This window comes from Coturnix japonica, chromosome 5 (assembly GCF_054131305.1).
Source record: "Coturnix japonica strain WE chromosome 5, WE-NBRP24, whole genome shotgun sequence".
Taxonomy (NCBI): domain Eukaryota; kingdom Metazoa; phylum Chordata; class Aves; order Galliformes; family Phasianidae; genus Coturnix; species Coturnix japonica.
Window position 1 is genome coordinate 43,522,440 of NC_140667.1, and position 18,914 is coordinate 43,541,353.

At 40.4% G+C, this 18,914-nt stretch overlaps 1 protein-coding gene across 1 annotated transcript; it reads right to left on the bottom strand.

Annotated features, from left to right (window-relative positions):
* Positions 1-4,667: 4,667 nt before the first annotated feature.
* On the bottom strand, positions 4,668-18,026 carry DDX24 (DEAD-box helicase 24). Its single transcript, XM_015865398.3, has 9 exons — positions 17,916-18,026; positions 16,417-17,166; positions 13,264-13,641; positions 11,520-11,673; positions 10,628-11,143; positions 8,990-9,065; positions 8,242-8,430; positions 7,382-7,511; positions 4,668-6,658 (listed from the first exon to the last, which is right to left on the bottom strand). Exons 2-9 carry the CDS (start codon positions 17,147-17,149, stop codon positions 6,423-6,425), a joined length of 2,412 nt encoding a protein of 803 aa, XP_015720884.2. The 5' UTR covers positions 17,150-17,166; positions 17,916-18,026; the 3' UTR covers positions 4,668-6,422.
* Positions 18,027-18,914: the final 888 nt, after the last annotated feature.

Sequence of the window (18,914 nt, forward strand, 5' to 3'; positions counted from 1 at the left end):
ATCTTAAAAACTTAGGGAGTTCCTAAGTTGCTGGAATGCAGCTACAGCTGGCAAGAGTTTGTTCTGGTGCAATAGCTGTATAAGTAAATGTGGGGAAATGTGCATATGCAAAAGGAACAGGGGGAGTAGTAGGGACTTCTATTGATATTTTCATTATCAACCATGATGAGCATCAGCCAGAGACTGTGTTGTGATAATACTTGGAGAAGTGCCACAGCAAGGCAAGGGACTTGGTGGCAATAAGATACTGAGACAGGACTCAGAGGATAGAGAACACTCTTCCTTTCTTCTTATCATGCCTCATTTTACTTTTACAAGAAGCAGACAGGGCTCCACCAAAACCAACACTTCTAATCGTACAGCCCTGATGTTCCATGTCACATTCTGAAAGTATAACAGAACTGGAGTCCCCCTAGGGCCTCTGTGAAACAAACACAGAGCCCATTAGTGTGATCTCCCAGTTTGTTGGCTGCTTCAGTGCGTGGTGCAATTCATAATCTGACAGCAAATTGTATTTGTTTATTTGAAATTCAGTGCTGGTAGGGAAAAATGTACTGCCAGATTTGCCGGGACACATACAGCCAATGAACAGAGAGGAGACCTGTTTACTGATTTGGCACCCCAATGGGCACAGCCCTGCAGGGTCCAGTCTATCCTGTGCTCAGTGCCTGTAGTGCAGGGAGCAGGCAGGAGCTGCAGCCCCGTGTGTGTGTGCCACAGCATAATAAGAGCTGGCACAGATAGGCAGCCGCTGCTCATCAAGCTGTCACTGCAACCCAGTCCATCCCCAGCACCTAGAAGTATTTCATCTATTTTTTGAGTGTTTACTTTTTCCACACAGAGTCCACTGAAGAGTTACATGGAAAGGGAGAACACATAGTTCTGGTCACTACATGTCAAAGAAAGACTTGTCTTTCTTCAGCTCCCTCCCTCTCACCTCTTCCGCTTCAGCCATTTGTGGCAGGGCACATTCACCACCCCTGTGTGTACCTGTGCACTGGGAAATGGTGCCACACATTCAAGAGCCTGGTTTACTTTTCAGGGCATACAGCACAGATATAAATACAAGTAAGCTAAAGAGCAGGAACATTTATTTAGAGCACTACTTGCCTCAGCAGGGAACCAATGTTGCACAGTTGATTGTTCTTGCAGTTTCACCCCATTGTGGCAGATGGAATTCATTGCAAACTGAATTCTGGTCCCAGCCCCTGCATGTGAGGAATGGTTTAGTTAAAATGCAGCAACAAGGATAGTTGCCACTGCCAAACGCTACACAAACCTCTCTGTCAGATTAAGGCCCTCCAAGAGTCTGTTGTCTCAGGATCTTTTTGTTGTTGTTTTCCTTGTAAAATAAGGCATTACAGGAAGATGAAAAATGCAAACATCATCTTAATGGCAAACAGAGCTGCCATAGCTTCTTGTGACAATCAGGCTCTTGTGTACAGAGAAGCACAGGGATAGTGATGGTGCTATTTTCTAATTAAACAGGTCCTGATAAACATTACTCAATGTTTATTTGGTTCTCTCATTGATCGTATTTTAAACAAGACAAAAAAATGAAGTTTCATCAAGCTAGAGCTTTTTACACTCCAATCTCAGGTCTTGAGTCCTTCTTAATCTTTTTTTTGGTCAATGAATCTGTGTCATTTTTCTTGCCTTCATGTGGGAAATTGGGAAGAAGGAAAGTTGGTATCAGGCATCTTTTGTTTCAAAGGCTTGAAGATGGTGCTTTTTTTTCTTCAAGATTTAGCTGGGAGTGAATACTGAAACACTATGACATTTTCCAGTTAGCTTTTCCTTTGTTTTTCTTATTAGGGAAGCATGTACTTTGAGTGAGAAGTGAGAACACCCTAGTTTCTGTTAGCTAAAAGCTAGGTTATGTTGCATGTATGAGTACATACACATATGATGGAATGATCTGCTAGGAAATGGACTTTTGAAAATGTTTAAGAAGGGGCACATTATGCATCATAAATGTGACTGGTAATACATGGGAATAAGCTTTATTCCCATCTGGAATTTAGGAAACTTTAAGAACCTGGGAAAACAAATTAAAAAGCAGAACAAAAAACCTATGAAATGTTTCAGCAAATGTAATTCTCACAGATTTTTAAACTTGCCAAGAAAATCATGCTGCGAGGTCATCTGAGAGCTGTGAGGATGGAAGTGACTTCACTTGAGCTGGCTTAGAAACAACACTGCAGTAAACAAGCACAAAATGGGTGGAAAATGGATCAGCAGCTGCAGCCTCCTCACACCTTGCCCCTCACAGCGCTGTCATTGCCAATACAGGTGCAGAAATCTAATCGATTCCCGTCAGTACTAAAATCACTTATACTGTGGAAGGTATTCCCATGAGGAAAAGAGAATAAATTTCACTCGTATATGAGTATCCACAGTACTAATTAGACTCTTATGATTACACCAATAATAAAAGGACATCAAACCTCTAATTAAGCCAGGTGTACTTTGTAGTGCTCTCACTCATTTTTGAGCCTAGGATTTGGATTAATGTTCTGAGACTGTAGCCATTCCCTACAGGAATTTGGCAGTTTATGCCATCAAGTTGGTTGCTCTGGAAACAGGCCTCCATTTCTTCCAGCTTAACAACAGGAGCTGTTGAACTCCAAGACAAACAAATGTAACAGCCCTATTCCCTTGCTTTCAGAAGCCAATGAATTTGCCTTGGGAGTAGTAGATTATTAGTTTTCACTTTTCTTATCCATTCTGCAAGACTGGCCCCATGAGGAACTTTTGACTGACTCGATGAAACACTGGTGCCCTTAAATACCTTTCATGTAAGTAATCTGGAACAGGTAATCTCACGTGGACAAGAAAAATGTCAAACAATTGCCTTAGTATCAGAAGGGGAAGCAGCTACAGGGGGTTACAAAACCAGCACCATTTCCTGCAGCACAAGGGCCTTTTCTCCACTGTCCCCTTTTTCTGCTCCAGTCCTACAACATCACGTTTTTCTGTGAAATGACTGGATATCACTTCAGCAGTGCTTGCTGGATTACCAGTCCTTTGCTAACCCCTCGACTTTATGGTCATCTGAGCTCCTTCCTTCATCAAGTCATTTACTAGACAGCCTAGAATTAGGTATGCCAAACTGACCTTGTTAGCACAGTGCATATCATGCTTTCTTGAGTGTTAAAATACTACTGTTTCTTACCAGCTTTTTCTCCTGGCATTAGAGCACAAGCTGGAAACCATTGGGAGTGTGCTTTGCTTCCTTCTTGCCTCCTTATGGATGTGGATTTGCAAGCTGATTTAGGAGAGCTGAGCAAGGGCAGGCACTTGCTAAGCATCATCTGCTTAATTACTGTTTCCTCCACACATGCCCTCTCCCTGTGGTGAGCATGGTGATCATGTGGTGTCTGTCCTGTTCTCAGAGAGGTGCAAATTATTTCCTACATGCCATGTGAGAGATGCGTGCCAGAGCTCTAGCATGTGGTAAGGCAGCTCTCCAGTTTCTGCTATGCTGTTTAATTTACACACAGGGGAAGAGAGAGGAACGCTACAAAGTTTGGGAAACTTAACTGTCTAATGGATGAGATCCTGTCCAAACACTCTTGTTGGCAGTTGTCAAACCACAGGGATGCTTCCTTCTTCTGTGTATGAAGTTGACTGACCTTCCGTATTCACAACATAAAAGGGAATAAAAGCCTCAGAATCTACTAGGGTTTCAGTTTTCTGTTATGTAGTACTGGTGGCTCTGTACCAGCTTGGCCACCTTAAACACTACACTGCATTTGTGCCTTAATTAATCTATTTGGAGATTGCTCTTACAGCCTAAACAAACCTAATTAGTCTATCAATTAATGGGTATTTTAGTAGACATAAGCTGCCACAAAACACAACATTACTTGTTTGAGGCCTTAGCATAACTGTTATGTCAGTAGAGCATTACAGAGGTATTTCTCTACTACAGATTTTATTAAGTACTGAAATTAAATTCCTCATAGGCACTTGATGTAAAATTATTCAAGTCTAATTTGTAAAACATTGGCAAGTAATTAGAGCTGGAGAAAACTATTTCTCTGCCACCTTCTCCTCCTGCAGCAACCAATTCTACATTGGAGGAGAACAGTTAAGCAGCACTACTTTAATGTTTATGTAATGTATGTTTACATTTGTTAAGACATGATAGGGTTCTTCCTATAGGTAGAAGATTCAGGGTATTCTGGTAAGAGACTCATAAGGGAGAGAGGGCAATCAAAAGAGAGCTTGCTGGGTGTTAGACAAGTATCCTTTTTAATACAGATATTTTAGGGTCCAAGCATGGCTTGGGTTGCTGTAGGGGTACAGCATCAGTAGATTAAGAACAGAGAACTCATGCTGAATGCTTCAGTAAAGTGTGGGAGAGAACCAACAGCAGAACATGGCATAGGCAAGCATGAAGAAGGTGAGGAGGAGTGCAGAAGTGTCATGCTTCATCTTAGGAAGACTCAGCAAGACAGTGGGTTGAGGGCCAGACAGAGGGGTGGGAGTGTGATAACTAGGCTGTTAAGCACAAGTAAAGAAGAGCTGAAAAACTCCACAGCAATGATCTCTGAGAGGAAATTATATTCTCCCTACCTTCCAGGTCAATTCTTGTTGCTATCACATGGAATTATAAATTGCCCAAGCTGTCCTATCTCACACAGATTTTCATACAAGGAAGCTCTGGTGTCAGGATTCTGATTTAATTTTGTCTAACGAATTGTAAGCAAAAAATATATCACAAGGTACAGAAAAGGCCCACCTGGTCTTCAGGCCTTCATGGATGCAAAAGACAACCAAGTTTTCTTTCCATAGCATGAGAATGTGATTTTAATGGTACAAGGATGGGACAGAGGAGAGACAAGGTGTGCTTGGCTTTGCTCAATTCCTTTTTCCAGCTTTCCATGCAAGGAACGTTCTCTTAACTGTGTAGTTTTTCAGATGTCACAATGATTCCAAAGCTGTTTCATCTTTTTATGTGGGTGAAAATAAAGAATCTCACAATTTCTTCCTTTCTCTCTCCACCAAAAACTCCCCCTTACACCCCAAAGGACATCAGATGAACAGTGAAGCAAGAAAAGCTTCATATAGAATTGATAAGCTCTGGATGCTTATCATAAAAATTGTCACTGCTCTTCTTCCATAATGCAAGGAAGCAAGTGAGAGAAAAGTCCTCTGAGGGATAGAGGAGCAGGGGAGTGTTCAATTATTTATAAAGGAGCAAAGACCTTGTTTTTCCAGAATCAGCAAGTGGTGGGAGGGGACACAATTCCATGCACAGATTTTGCTTTGATTAGTTGAGTCGAGTGGTGCGGGTGCGCTTCCTAGCAGGGCAGTGACAGAGGTTCCATACCTGAGACACAAACGCTTTTCTCAGTCTAGTGCTGGCAGGTGGAGATTCTCTGTGCTCCCACCAGTACCAGACTCCCAACCAGTCTCTGTTGTGTCTTGCCTTTTGGGTGGTTTTATCCTGAATTCTCTCACCTTGTCTGCTAAATGTGACAGGCATGAGCTAAGAAAGACTTAGAAATCTCAAGTAATTGAAAGAAAGATACAGGCTTTGAGTTTTATAGCAGGTACAATTTAACAAAAATTCAAAATACTTTTTTTTCTGACATAGCTTAAAAAATACTCTTAGAAATTATTTTCCTGATCAGGTAAAGTGATTTACAAGTACAGTTATCAGAATGCACTCTTCAAAAGTGATGTTTTACATCATTTCCATTAAAAGAAAGGCTATGATTCAAATATGCTTTCAAACACAGACTCAACTCCAGATACCAATTAATAAAATGTTTCATAGCAATAATCATTCCTGAGAAGTTTGCTTGGATTGTAAGTCTAAGATCAGTTCTGGACCCGTGCCACCTTGACTTTTTTCCCCCCCATGTTCTGAAACACATTAACAAAGGACTAAAGTAATTAGTGTGTAACAGAATTGAGAAATTAGATCAGCAGAGAAAGAAAACTGGGAAATACTCCCATTACTGGAACTATAGGCTTGTCGGTAACGCTACCTATATTTGCTGCCTTTCTCAATGAACTGCAGTACAAGCTAAATCTGTGCTGTCAGCAGCCCAGACTGTTCTGACATCCTTTAAAAGAAAATTAAAATTCAAATCAGTTTGTTCACAGTGAGTTTTACCCAGTAACTTTTACATGTCTTATAAAGAGAAGCAATGAACAGAACTATTCCAAAGCTAATCAAGTTATAATAAAATAGAGAGTAAGGAAAAAAAGCCTAAGAAAATAAAATCAAAGACGAGATTCAGGAGTAACTCCATGTTAACAGTGCCTTTTAGATAAATGTTTTGCTGTGTGCCTGCACTACCAAGACAAAAGCACCGTCCCGATACTGTGTGTCTTCTAGCAAAATATCTTGTCAGCCTTGTTAGGGATAGTTCTTGATTATATTGCAACTAGTGAACTTGCTCAGTCTAATTTGGTTTTACTGATTTCTTCCTCTTGGCTTGTTTTTTTGATATGATACTCAGAGCAGTTTCTGTATTGCCAGCTGAAGTCTGAGGCAGGAGTAGTTTCCCCATCTGTGTTGGGTACTTCGTTTTCATTAGGACTTTAAACAGTGGCTGGGACAGCATGAATTTCAGTTGTTTTTTCATTCCTTTCAGCATCTTTTGCTTCTGGCTTTCTTCTTGCTCACTAGTTTTTTTCCCTTTGGGAAGAAAAACAGAGTGTTATAACACAAGAAGAACTTACACTGGCCTGTTTCATCAGTCTCTTGCAGTGGTAGGGGGGAAATTTTATGTATGGGAGGAATGACTGAAACTTAAATTTGTCTCCAGCAAGCTATGCAAGAAATAGGGACTAAATAACTGGCAAGATTCCGGGTGGCAATTACAGAGTGCTTCACTCAAGAGCCACAAGTAACTTGGATTGGATGCACTGTTTTGCAACTCACCTCAAAGTACAGAATACTCAGAGTGTGTCAAAACAGAGTGCTAATTATGCACGTACTCCTAGAAAGTTTAGATAGAGCTGTTGCACTGCCAGGCTCCTGACCTGCTGCCAGACTACAGGTGGAGGGAGCAATAAGTAGAAGTGAATATATAGCTTCTTTGACACAGAGGACTCAAACAGGACACACCACGTTGTTAGACTGTTTTAAGACAGTTACTAGAAGTTAAACGGTTCTTTTCCTGAGCTGTGTAGACTTGGCTGTGACTTTCCACAATTGTCACGTTTTCCCCACTGACTGCAGCACTACCTACTATACAGTCATTCTGAAAACACCAGCAATACTGCATACTAAGTAGTAACACTTTTGCTTCTCCCTTCTGTCCTGCAAAGTTTAACTGCTTCTGTGCCATAGTGGCACTCCTGCACACTAGTGCTACAGGTGTAATGGGTATAATCAGTTACAAGGTTTTCTACTTGCCCATAAAAAGGTCTTCATCAATATCAACTTCAAGAGCCTCTGCAGCCTGCTGGAGCCAAGAGTCATGTTGCTTTGCACGACCATTGAAAAATTCTGCCTTCTCGATCTGTCGTGCCAGATTCACCCGCTCCTGCAACAAAAGTGCATTTCAGATATTTTAATCAAGTTATTTTAATCACTCTAGCAGAATCAATGTTTCAGAGCGTGCATTACAATGCACCTGAGGTGTCAGTATTGCAGTTCCTTACTGCTGTTCTAGCAGATACCTTACATAATACAGATGTCATCACTTGCCAAAATGATACCAGATATCTGTGATTGAAGAAAATACCTTCTTCCGATGTCCATGGTGAAACTGGACATGGTAATTTTAATGATACCTTTTTCTGATAAGTTTCAGTGGCAAATGAGGCCTCATAGTGTAGGACAGGTTTTAGAAAAGCAGACAACTCAATACTTAAAAGAAGAGACTGACAAAGACCATTAAGGGTCATGCTTTAGTCTGTTCCCAATACAAAGACTTTAAACATCTGAATAGAGCCATCCTGACTTTTCAGCAAAAAAAAATATATACCCCTTCCCTGTACTGTTTTTGGGGATCTAGTAATAAGAAGCTCTATGTAACAAGTAAGAAAAAACATAAGTGATATTTACATCTGGACAATTTTCCTGGGCCAGTTATTGAGGAGAAACCACAAATATTGGTTTAAAAAAAAAAAAAGTGTGATTAACTTCATCTTCAAATCCAGGTCCTGAAGAGTAAATGTCATATGAAAGTTGTAAAGAATGTGATTGGCAACACAGTAATGTTGATAAGCAAGCAGTTACTTAGGATGCAAAGACTTCTTTTATTTCTTTACCTTGATTGCAGTCATATACTTTGTTTCAACTGGGAAAAGTGGCAGCTCTTCACTCTTTGCCAAGGTTTTATAAATTTTCCTAAAGTTGATCAAGTCATCAGGGCCAATCAACAACAGGGTAAGGCCTTCGTTGGCAGCTCGAGCTGTTCTACCACTTCTGTGTACATACAACTCAGAAGTACGAGGGACCTGCAAATATTCAGACAAATCAGTCATGAAGCTGGTCATGGGAGGCTAGCAGCAGTTTGTCATATTTTGATCAAGAGGTTGTCAGATAGCATCAGGTCTTACGATAAATTGCTTTTATATATCCCTGACACATTGCATGCAACACAGCTGAAGCATGAAAGATGTTGACTAGAGACAATTTCTGTCTCCTGGTCTAGTATTCTTCCTGGCATAACCCCTTATGAGCCTTCTAGCCCTCTGTCATTTCATTTGCAAATGAAATGTGTCATGTGACAGTTTTTGATCTTAAAGTTGAGCAAAAAGCAAGGAGAATCTTGTATGTTATGCCATTTCTTATATATAATCACACATTCATAAAGTACTACATATCACTGACAGTCGCTGTAGCAACAGTACAAAGTATTACAAGATAGTTCAATTAAAGATGATGAAGCCCCTGTACTCTTAAGACAGGACTAAGAATTGCAGCTTTACAGTTTTGGGGCTGCTATCAAAAACAGTCAGAAAAGCTTGCTTCAAAACCAAAATAGTAAAAGTAAAAACGTCAAAGGTATCTAACCTGGTAGTGGATGACATGCTGCACATTAGGAATATCAAGGCCACGAGCTGCAACATCTGTTGTCAGGAGGACACAGCTGAAGAAGTGATAACATTTAATGAACATAAAATTGAAGAGTAAACCATCTGCTAAGAAACATAAAATACATGACCCACAATTCTACCACAGCAGTTTAAGAAACAAATTTGTACTATCTCATCTGCTGGGACTACACTATTCATTTGCCAGTACAGAAAATGATATCCAATATTACCTCACAGGCAGTCTTGAAATAGCAAAAATAATGCAAATGTTACCTTCAGCGGGTTCGTTCTGTTTCCAATTATGGAATTCCCTACTTTGTTGGATCCCGTTTTCCTATGCTTTTATTCTCTCCCAGTTCATAGCAGCTAGCACAAATCACTATTCAACAAATAAATCCAACCTCTTGGTAGGGGGGTAAAAGCTCTCCTTCAGTACATTTTTCAGTGCTCTGCCCAGGCTGAGTTTAAAGTATAATTAGTCTAATATGACCGTACCATTAATGATATGGTTGGTACCTTGGCAGGACAGAAAAACTAGTGTTCCACTAGTTAAAGAAATCACATTATTATTAAGATTTAATCAACACTTTTGGGGGCTGAAGTACCAAGCTGCACTCAAATCTCTAAGTAAATAAAAGGTAGAAATTTAAGGTGGCTAATTCTGATCTGATAATTAGTATTTTCCCTCACCCTTAAGAACGAAGGGCTTCTCTCAAAGCCATTCTTTTACATAGTCTGTTGCACAGACTGAAGTCTGCCTAGGGTATGGAACAACCTGTTTAAGAACAATAAGTACATCTCCCAGCAGCTGAAAAGTTAGCTGTAGACAGCAGGAATTTGTTAAGATTTTATGACATCTGACTGCATACCCTATGGCTACAAGGATCAAAGCAGAAATAAATAGAAAATTCTGTGGCATAAATTCTGCAGGCAGCTGTTATAGATGGTTTCACAGATTTCCCCTTGCCATGAAAATCAGCATACTCTGAAAATGCCTGGTCTGCCTCTGCCAAGGCAACTGATATTACATTCTGCAAAGGGATACTGCAGATCAGTCATGACAATACAATCTCTATTTCTCATGCCCAAGTCTGCTACTAAGGTACAAATTCCAACATAATCAGACAGCTGGTTTACTGAAGCACTGAGACCACCAACCTGACTCACAAAGACTAATCCAAAGCCAGAAGGAACCAAAGATTCTTAAAATGCCAAGACAGGCAAACCAGGGTAAATCTGACTGCCTTCTTTCATAACATTGCTCTAGGTTACCTTGACCCTCAACAAACTAATTTGCCTAAGCAAATCTGAAGCCTAAGCTGACAAAAAGTGATTTATGTTTTGATGCTTAGTGAGATGAACCAACTTACAACAGAAGGTGCTGCAGAGCCAAGGCTGAGGGCAGGAGGAGGTATGCAACATAGTTACAAAACCACATGACTGACAATGGGACAAGTAACAGATCCTTCAGCAATAATGATCTGACAGGTTGAAGAGTAATTTAGATTTCAAGGTGACTCCCCAAAACCACCCCTCTTCTAACAGAGCTGTTCTTGCCTATTCCCCCTTGCCCTTTACATGATTTCTTTTCTAGTAGGACATAAAAGCAACTTACCTCTCTCGCTCAGCAAACCGTTCTAAGTTTTTTAGCCTTTGCTTCTGGTGCATGTTGGCATGCAAAGGAAGAGGATCACAATTTAAGATTGTGAGGAGAGAACAGAGGCGTTTTATACAGTCTATGCTGTTTGCAAAGACCATAGTTCTTCCTGGATACTGGAGAAGAAAGTAATATAGGTAATAGTCTTTCTCATTTGTGTCACAATGGATTCTGGTCTCCATCAGAGTCTCAACAGTAGCTTCTTTCCTTGTTAAGTCTACCACTTTGGGTTTGCCCTTTATTCCTACTTTTTCCATCAACATTTCTAGTTTGGTCTTCTTGTCCATCTTTTTAGCATTCTTCTTCTGTAAAATTCTTATGGGAGTCTGATGGACTAATGTCAGAGTGGCAGAAAAAACGAAAGTCTGTCGTTTAGGATTATATTGTGAATCATTTAAGACTTCTAACAACTGAGAAAGCTCCAAGAAATGACCTCTTTCAACCATTCTGTCTGCCTCATCAATCACAAGGCACCTGTCAAATAGAACACAGAGTATAAATAGAGTTGCGTAGATAAATGCATATCTGATATACTTCAAAAGAACCTTTGCTGCCAAACACATAGGGAAAATTCTGCAAGTAAAACCCAAAGGAAAACTAGATGTGCTAGCACAGCTTCAGTAGCTTTCATATTTCCTTTAGAAACCTGTTATATCAAAAAGAATAAGTGAGTCAGTAACAAAAAACTTTAACATTTCCCTCTCTTAACATAAGCACTGTGCGCTGCACTAAATTACTCTGGCAAAGAAATAAGTTATCTTACAAAGCTTAAATCGCTTCATCAGTTAATCACACTATGCAAGTGACACCCAGTTCAGCATTTAGCAGTTAGTATTAAAGGCAACTTTACCTGAGCTGACGAAGATTTGAGAGATGTGGGTGTCTTTCTTTAATTAGCTCCCACAGACGGCCTGGGGTTGCTATCACAATTTCTGGCTTGCGATTCAGTACACGTTCTTGCTTCTGCGCTGCCATGCCTCCAACTAGAATAGCAGTTTTAATACCTAGGAGATAAAGATAATAGTCTTTGTCTGATTTATCAGTATGTTTACATATTATCCAACTCACAAAAATCTGTATCATAATTAGCATTAAGCATCTTAGCCAAGAAACTGGTCAAGTTCTGTACACCACCGAAAACTTGATGGCAATGCTGTCAACTTAACTAAGTAATTCTCATTATAGCAAGATGCCCCAAAATACCAAAACCAAAGCCAGCATTCCTTCTTCCATTGCATACAGTAATGGGAGGATAGTTGGACTACATGATCTTGTAGGTCCTTTCCAACCTTGCGATTCCATGATTCTATAAGCACATTACTATTAAGAATAACCAGCAGGTTCCTCTAAGAAATGGACTGAAGAATATCCATTTTGCTAATAACTGCTCATTTGTTATGGACTAGTCTTAGCATGAATATCAGTCCCCAGTTAATGATTCTCTGGACTGGTAGCGCAGAAACCTCAAGTTAGGTTTAAGCAATTTTCAGGTACAGAATGAGTTCAGCTCTGGGAAGCGCATACCACACACACAGCTTATTTCCCTTTGATTCTTCAAAGGATACAGTGGCCCATGTGGTGAACTCAGTGCTACTGTGCAAGGTTCTTCCAGTATCTGTGCTACCTCACATCTCTTTTCTCTACTTCTTTTTCTGTAATTCTATGCTTTTAGGTGAGGATTTGTTCCGAGTTTATTACAGACAAAGCAGGCACACATCAAAACTGTTTTCTCACAGGCTATAGCAAATATATAATCACTTGGGCAGTAGATTTGTATATACAAACAGCACCACTTTATCAGAATTGTACTGACATAAATTGATTGTTTCAGGCTACGAGTTAAAATTAGCCTTGCAATCAGCTGCAGACTGATGAGCACAGCAGGTTACATAGACACCAAAGGAAGATGTGCTTAAACAGTTCACTGCACTACATACCCTCTTCAATAAACAGTTGCTGCTGTTGGAGAACAAGGGAGTTAATTCCCAATTCTCACTATCTTTAGTACTTCCACATCTTCACTCATTCACTTAACAGATATGCTAACCTTTGATTTGGAAGAGAAAGCAGGATGAATTTGATTTCATTAGACATGTTACCCAGCAATGTGCCTAACTACTGTTGGAGGTAAATCAAATAATCTACCATCTATGTGGAAGAAAGTATGTACACTGGAAATGCTAAGTCATGGCTTCAACCAGTGATTGAGCACCTGGTAGGAAGGCAAGGCCAACCCAGGGCAGCTCAGGTGCATGCAGTAGAGCTGAGTAACCTGAAGGGGTGGAGCCAGGATCCATCCCTTCCCAGACCTCATTTAAGGGTTGGTAGTGGAGGTAAGGGTATCTTGCTGAAGATCCCTATATACTGAAGGTCTTCCAAAGGTAAGCAGATTTTTTTCCTTTGATTTTGTGTCCGTGGCTGTTTTATTGGTGCTTGCTTTCATTTACTGCAGTTTAGGATTGGGCTACCTCACTATTATTGCTGTACTTTCTTTTACATTATAACATTACAGTATGTTACATATTCTGACTCGACACCAGTACCAAGACCCAAACTTGGCGTTATCTGGAGTGAAGCCCATGAGGTCTACATACCTGTAAACTTTGCAACTGCATCAATGTGGTGCTTCACTTGCACAGCTAATTCTCTTGTAGGAGTAAGGACCAGTCCTAGAAGAGGTCTCTTTTTATGGAGTCCAACAGCATGTTCTTTGTTGCTAGAATCATATTCAGTGTTTTCCTCCACCTTCACAGATTCTGTCGCAAAAGATGCATCATCTTCATCTCCACTGTCTTCAGCCTGCTGATGTTTTCCTTTTTCTGCTTCATCATCATTTTCCCATCTCTTTTCATCGTGATGCTGATAAGGCTTTTTAGAAACAGTGTCATTTATGCTCACTGAGCTATTTGATTTTTGCCATTCCAGTACAGAGTGAATCATAGGAATTGCAAATGCAAGCGTTTTGCCACTTCCTAAGAAACAAACAAACAGAGTAAAGCAGACTGACAGAACATGAAGGTTACTTGAAAAGATGAAACAAGCAACAACCAATCACACTCTGTTTTTTAAAACATACAGTTGTAACGGGCACAAACTCCTGATCTCTAGAAAACCTGAAACTTGCAAGAGTTGCAATTCCTGTTCTCTTGATACATCTCTTTCAGGTCAGCAATAACGTATTTCTGAAGGAACAGGTATTTTTCCTATCTCTAGCAGGTCAGGCAGATTCATTTATTATGAACGTAGTTTTAAAAAGCTGCATTTTCAGTCAAGGTTTGTTTTTTTTTTAAAGAACTGTGTGCCTGTAAGGAAAATACAATGCCCTAATTGACAGTTCAGATCTATGCCCTCCAAGTAAAGAAATAAAAAATGAGGCCAAGGACAAACGGGAAAGTATCTGATGGATTTGCTTCCATCTTTAATTTGCAGTAGTGTGTGTCACTTTCTGAGACTGTATTTTGACATACTCCAGCCTATAACTTCTTGATCTATCAGCAGCTCACATTTTTATAGTCAAAACACACAAATTTGATTTAAAATAGATAAGCCAGTCTAGAGAGAAGGTTGTCAGCAAAAAGAAAGGTGATCCCTACTATAATTTCCAGGGTTCGATGCACCAAACTGTGTGTCACATCCCTGATATGTATTCCATCCTGAACTATCTACCACTAACAGAGATGTTAGGAGAACCTTGATAATACAGTAACCTCAGTTAAGCTTATCATAAATGTCAGTTTATTAGTCATAAAAGAAGCATGCAGAGCACAAGACACTATTACACTATTCCTGGCAGTGTGTTGCTGCTGGAGAGCAGTCCTCTGGAAATGTCAATTCCTTGGGCAGTATTAGTCTATATTAGAAACCCACAGTTGCCTGCCAAAGACAGCAGCACAATATTTTGTCTACTGAGAGAAAAGCACTTGTTGTCAGTACCACTACCCTGATATTAGTGATCCCGAATCAAATGCAAAGCAGTCAATGTGGTGCTAATGTCAGCTCTGCACCTAAATAGATTATGGCAGTGATAATCAGAACCATTCTGCAAATTCTAGATTCACTCACAAATTAAATAATCACCACACAGAACACACTATCTTCACGATACACAGATCACATCTGCAAAGCCAGAACAGTCTACCTTGGTGTCTCCAAATCTGAGAGCATAAACTAATGGACATCCTTTTTATTCATTGTAGATTCTGAGATTTTACAGATAAAATTTGGTTTCTTAACTGAAAATCTTCAGTAGTTCTTCACCATAAATAGATGGTAATGAACAGAACTAGTTAGCTTCACAGTAAAAAGAAAGAAACCTTGATGTTTTCTGTGTCTGATCCCCGTAGGGATTCACTGCCATATCAATATCTTGCTACGGTCTCCTATGGTGCTAACAAAAAGTGAAGAATAGTTGTTTCATCCATCAGTGTCCTTCCTCAGGCCCAATGCTGAGGGAAGCTGCAGGATGTGAGAAAGGAGTGTTTCAGTTTCTCCCACCTGCAACACTTTGACAATTGCTCACATCTCTCAAGTTTCTGCAGGAATGCTGATGACCCATTGGGCTCTTAGGAGGGAACCAGACTTTCTCTCATAAAAGAGAAAAATAAATGAGCAAACTAGCTCAGGGTTATGCAATATTAGGACAGTGAGAGCACGGCTGACCATTAACTGTGATTTCTATTCTGCAGCTAGGTATGAGAGGGATTTGTTTTCGTGCACTACCTAAATGGCACCTTTTTGCAGCACAAAAGCACCATTTAATTTTTCAGTTTCATTTTCAAAGACGCTCCCTGTGGATCTTTCCAATCTTATTAAAATCTAATAAGACCAGCATGGCTTCTAATTAAAATAAAAATGCAAATGACTGCATATCATATTAAATTAGTAACTATGCCTCTATGCTTATGAGCAGTAAATGGCTTTACAAGACAAGCAGAGAGATGAGGGAACTAGAGTAGATGAGAAGAAAGTGAAAGAAACCTTTAAACCAACACATCTTGTGTTTGTGCTTCCCATTTTTACTTATGGGGAAAACAGGTTGCAATGTAAAAGTAGACAAAATTAAGGTGTGAGCAGCTCAGACTTCACAGTACTGTTAGGTAAAACAGAAACTATAAGAAATGGCAAACAAAGCTAACAGTGCTCAAAGAAAAAAAGTACCAGGTGGTCCCAACCTGGACATGAGATTGTACCTCTACAGTTGGTAGAGCAATGTAATACTTCAAACAGGGCACCTGGTGAGCTTATTTTGCTACAGTAATGTCATGGTATCACAGGCCATATTCACAATGCATAATACTCTGAACATGGTCTTTCATATTTGCTGCTTCAAACCAGTACTAAATCATACCCAGAGAAGCCTGGTTCTTTGCTTTGCCTTGACACAGGGACATCATTAAAACTGGGCTGTTAAAATATGGCCCTGACTTCATTCTGCCCTTTGTAGTGTGTCACTTTGCAGTTCTTAAAATAAGAGCTAATATGAGAAATAGCAAAAAAAGAGACTTCTGTCAAAAGCATAAAAACTCATCAGGATTTCAAAGCTTTGCACGGTCTACCAAGTATAGTATTAAAACCTTGTAACTGATGAGCACAGAATAATTCCACCCTTACAATGAACCATTACTAATTCATTGGACAAGAAAAATCTAGAAGCCTTTAACTTGCATACAGAAATCGTTAACAAGCTGCATTTGAAGAGGGGAAATAGAAACCTTACTGCACGTACTACCAGGTTAACAGATTCATACCTGTTTCTGCAGCACCAAGAACATCCATGTTATCCCGGATGGCAGAAGGCAAAGTTAATGCCTGAATAGGAGTTGGAGCACTAAAACCCAGGGAACTCAAGGCCTTCAGCACTGGCTGAGGCACAAACAGGTCTCTCCATGCAGACACATCAGCTTGGTGATCAGTTGAGGTAGACAAAACTTCTGTTGTCCAATTTTTTACCTTTTTTGAAGTAGTTACTGGTGGAAAAGCATCCTGAACTTGAGAAGTCTTATTTTTAACTGCCTTCTCTTTCTTCTTTTTTTTCTTTGCAGCATTTTTTGTGTTTGACGTGCTCTCAGCTATATGTGCACTGACCTTATGATTTGCCCCTTTGACTATTTCTTTGCATCTTTTCTCCTCACCAACTTGCACGTCAACTTCTGTTGCATTGGTATCATCGCTTTTATCTGCTCTGGTTCTTAAATCTTTGCACTTCTTTTTCTTTTTGGGAGGGGTGACAGCTTCTTCTTCCTCCTCACTTTCTTCTTCTGAAAGATCCTCAGACTTTCTCTTCTGCTTGTTTCCTTTCCCCACTTTGTCTGAACTTACAAGCTTGTACTCCGTAAGCTCCTCCAGGCACACGACATCTTTAAACTGCTCATCAGCAAGTAGATTGGGGTCAATTTCCACAGCTTTCCATTTTCCCACTACTTCGATACCCTTTTGCCTCAGTTTAGCAGAAGATGTAAATCTTCGTTTTCTGAACTTCATTTTTACCTACGAAAACACTGTGAGAGAATAAAAACAAAACAGGGCATCAGATCAAAAGAATGAGGATTACATTGAGAATACTAAAAAGAAGTGAATTCCAAAAAGCATAATTATTTTCCTTTCTTAAAAAACACTTATGACTGTGAAAAGCCTTGAACATACCTTAAAAAACAAAACAAACAAACAAAAACCTAAAACATGCTCTTGTTTCAGCACCATTAGTACTTAACACCTCCCTTTTCATCCTCTACTGGATATGGCCCCATCTGTTTGATTCCTTCACTTTAGATATTTATAAACAGTGAGGTCCCCTCTTAGTCTTCTCTTGTCCAGGCTGAACAGCCCCAGGTCTCTCAGCTCCAAGCTTCTCATCACAGAATCATGGAATCACTCAGGTTGGAAAAGACCTTAAGATCATTGAGTCCAACCACAACCTAATCACACTACCTTAACTAACAACCCTCGGCTAAATCATGTTCTTGAGCATCGTCTTTGTGGCCTTCTGCTGGTCTATCTCTAAGAGATCCCTGTTTATTTTTGAGCTGGGGAGTCCAGAACTGGGCATGGTGCTCCAGATGCGGCCTCACCAGGACAGAGCAGAGGGGAAGGATAAAATCACAGAATCCTTAGAGTCAGAACAGCCCTCTAAAGGTCATCTTGTCCAACTCCCCTGCAATGGAACAGGGACACCCACAGCTAGATCAGGTTGGTCAGAGCCTCATCCGGCCTGGCCTTGAACGAGGTGCCCCCCAGGCCCAGAGCTCACCACGATCACAGGGTCAGGGCTCGATCAAAGCTCGCTCTCGGTTGCCGTTAACGTCGCCCCACGCCGCGTGTGCTCGCCGTGGGCGCCGCCATTACAGCGTGACGTCACTGCGCAGCGCCCGCAGTGAGCCCCAGGGGACGGAGGGAGGAGGAGCGTAGTGCGCATGCGGAATTGGGTCCTGCGTGAGCTTGCTACGCTGTTTGCGTAGTGTGCCTAGCGCAGGTTACGCAACGCTTCTATCCTTTATGAGTACCCTGGTAGCTATGGTGCTGTTTGCATGCATTACACTATTGCAGGTATTAGATGGTGCATGCCTGACAAAGGAAGAATGGGAAAAATTGCCATTTAAGGCCAAGGACAAAAATAACACTAAGTCATTTGAAGGGCAGTTTCAGTTCCAGGTAATTCTCATTAATGCAGATCTGTTAATGCATCACACGTGGAGTTGCTTCCAATTCATATACTCCTAAGAGCAATTGAAGTTTGATGCTGCGTCCTCATGTTATGTAAGAAGTGAGTTTGAACCAATGGGAATCCTCAAGATCAGGAAGCAAGATTTGATACAGTTAAACCTGCCAACCTTATTTGTGTGTGGTGAACTGGGGATGCTGATGGCATCAACTTGTTGTGTAAGAGGCATTAAGGTTCTGAATTGTTTTGGAAAGGCGTAACAGGGGAAACTGAATACTTGCTTAGTTTTACAGTAACATTAATCTTCCTTAGTATAACCTCAGAGTGACACAGCTTTGGTACTTAGTGATAAGGCTTTTTCTACAAGACGCTCACATTTGTGTCCTGCAGGAAAGTTAGCTGTTACACAGGTGGTAAATACAGTTCTGTTACCTGCAGTGCAGAGTGAGCTGTTGGTTAAAATGACAATGAGAAGCAAAGCTTCTGAAGATCTGCTTTTCATCCTAAGGCATCCTTAGATCAGCAGTTACATAAATACTAGGGAATTGTAATTTGGAGATAATAGCTAGTATTAGTAGTAGTTATGAA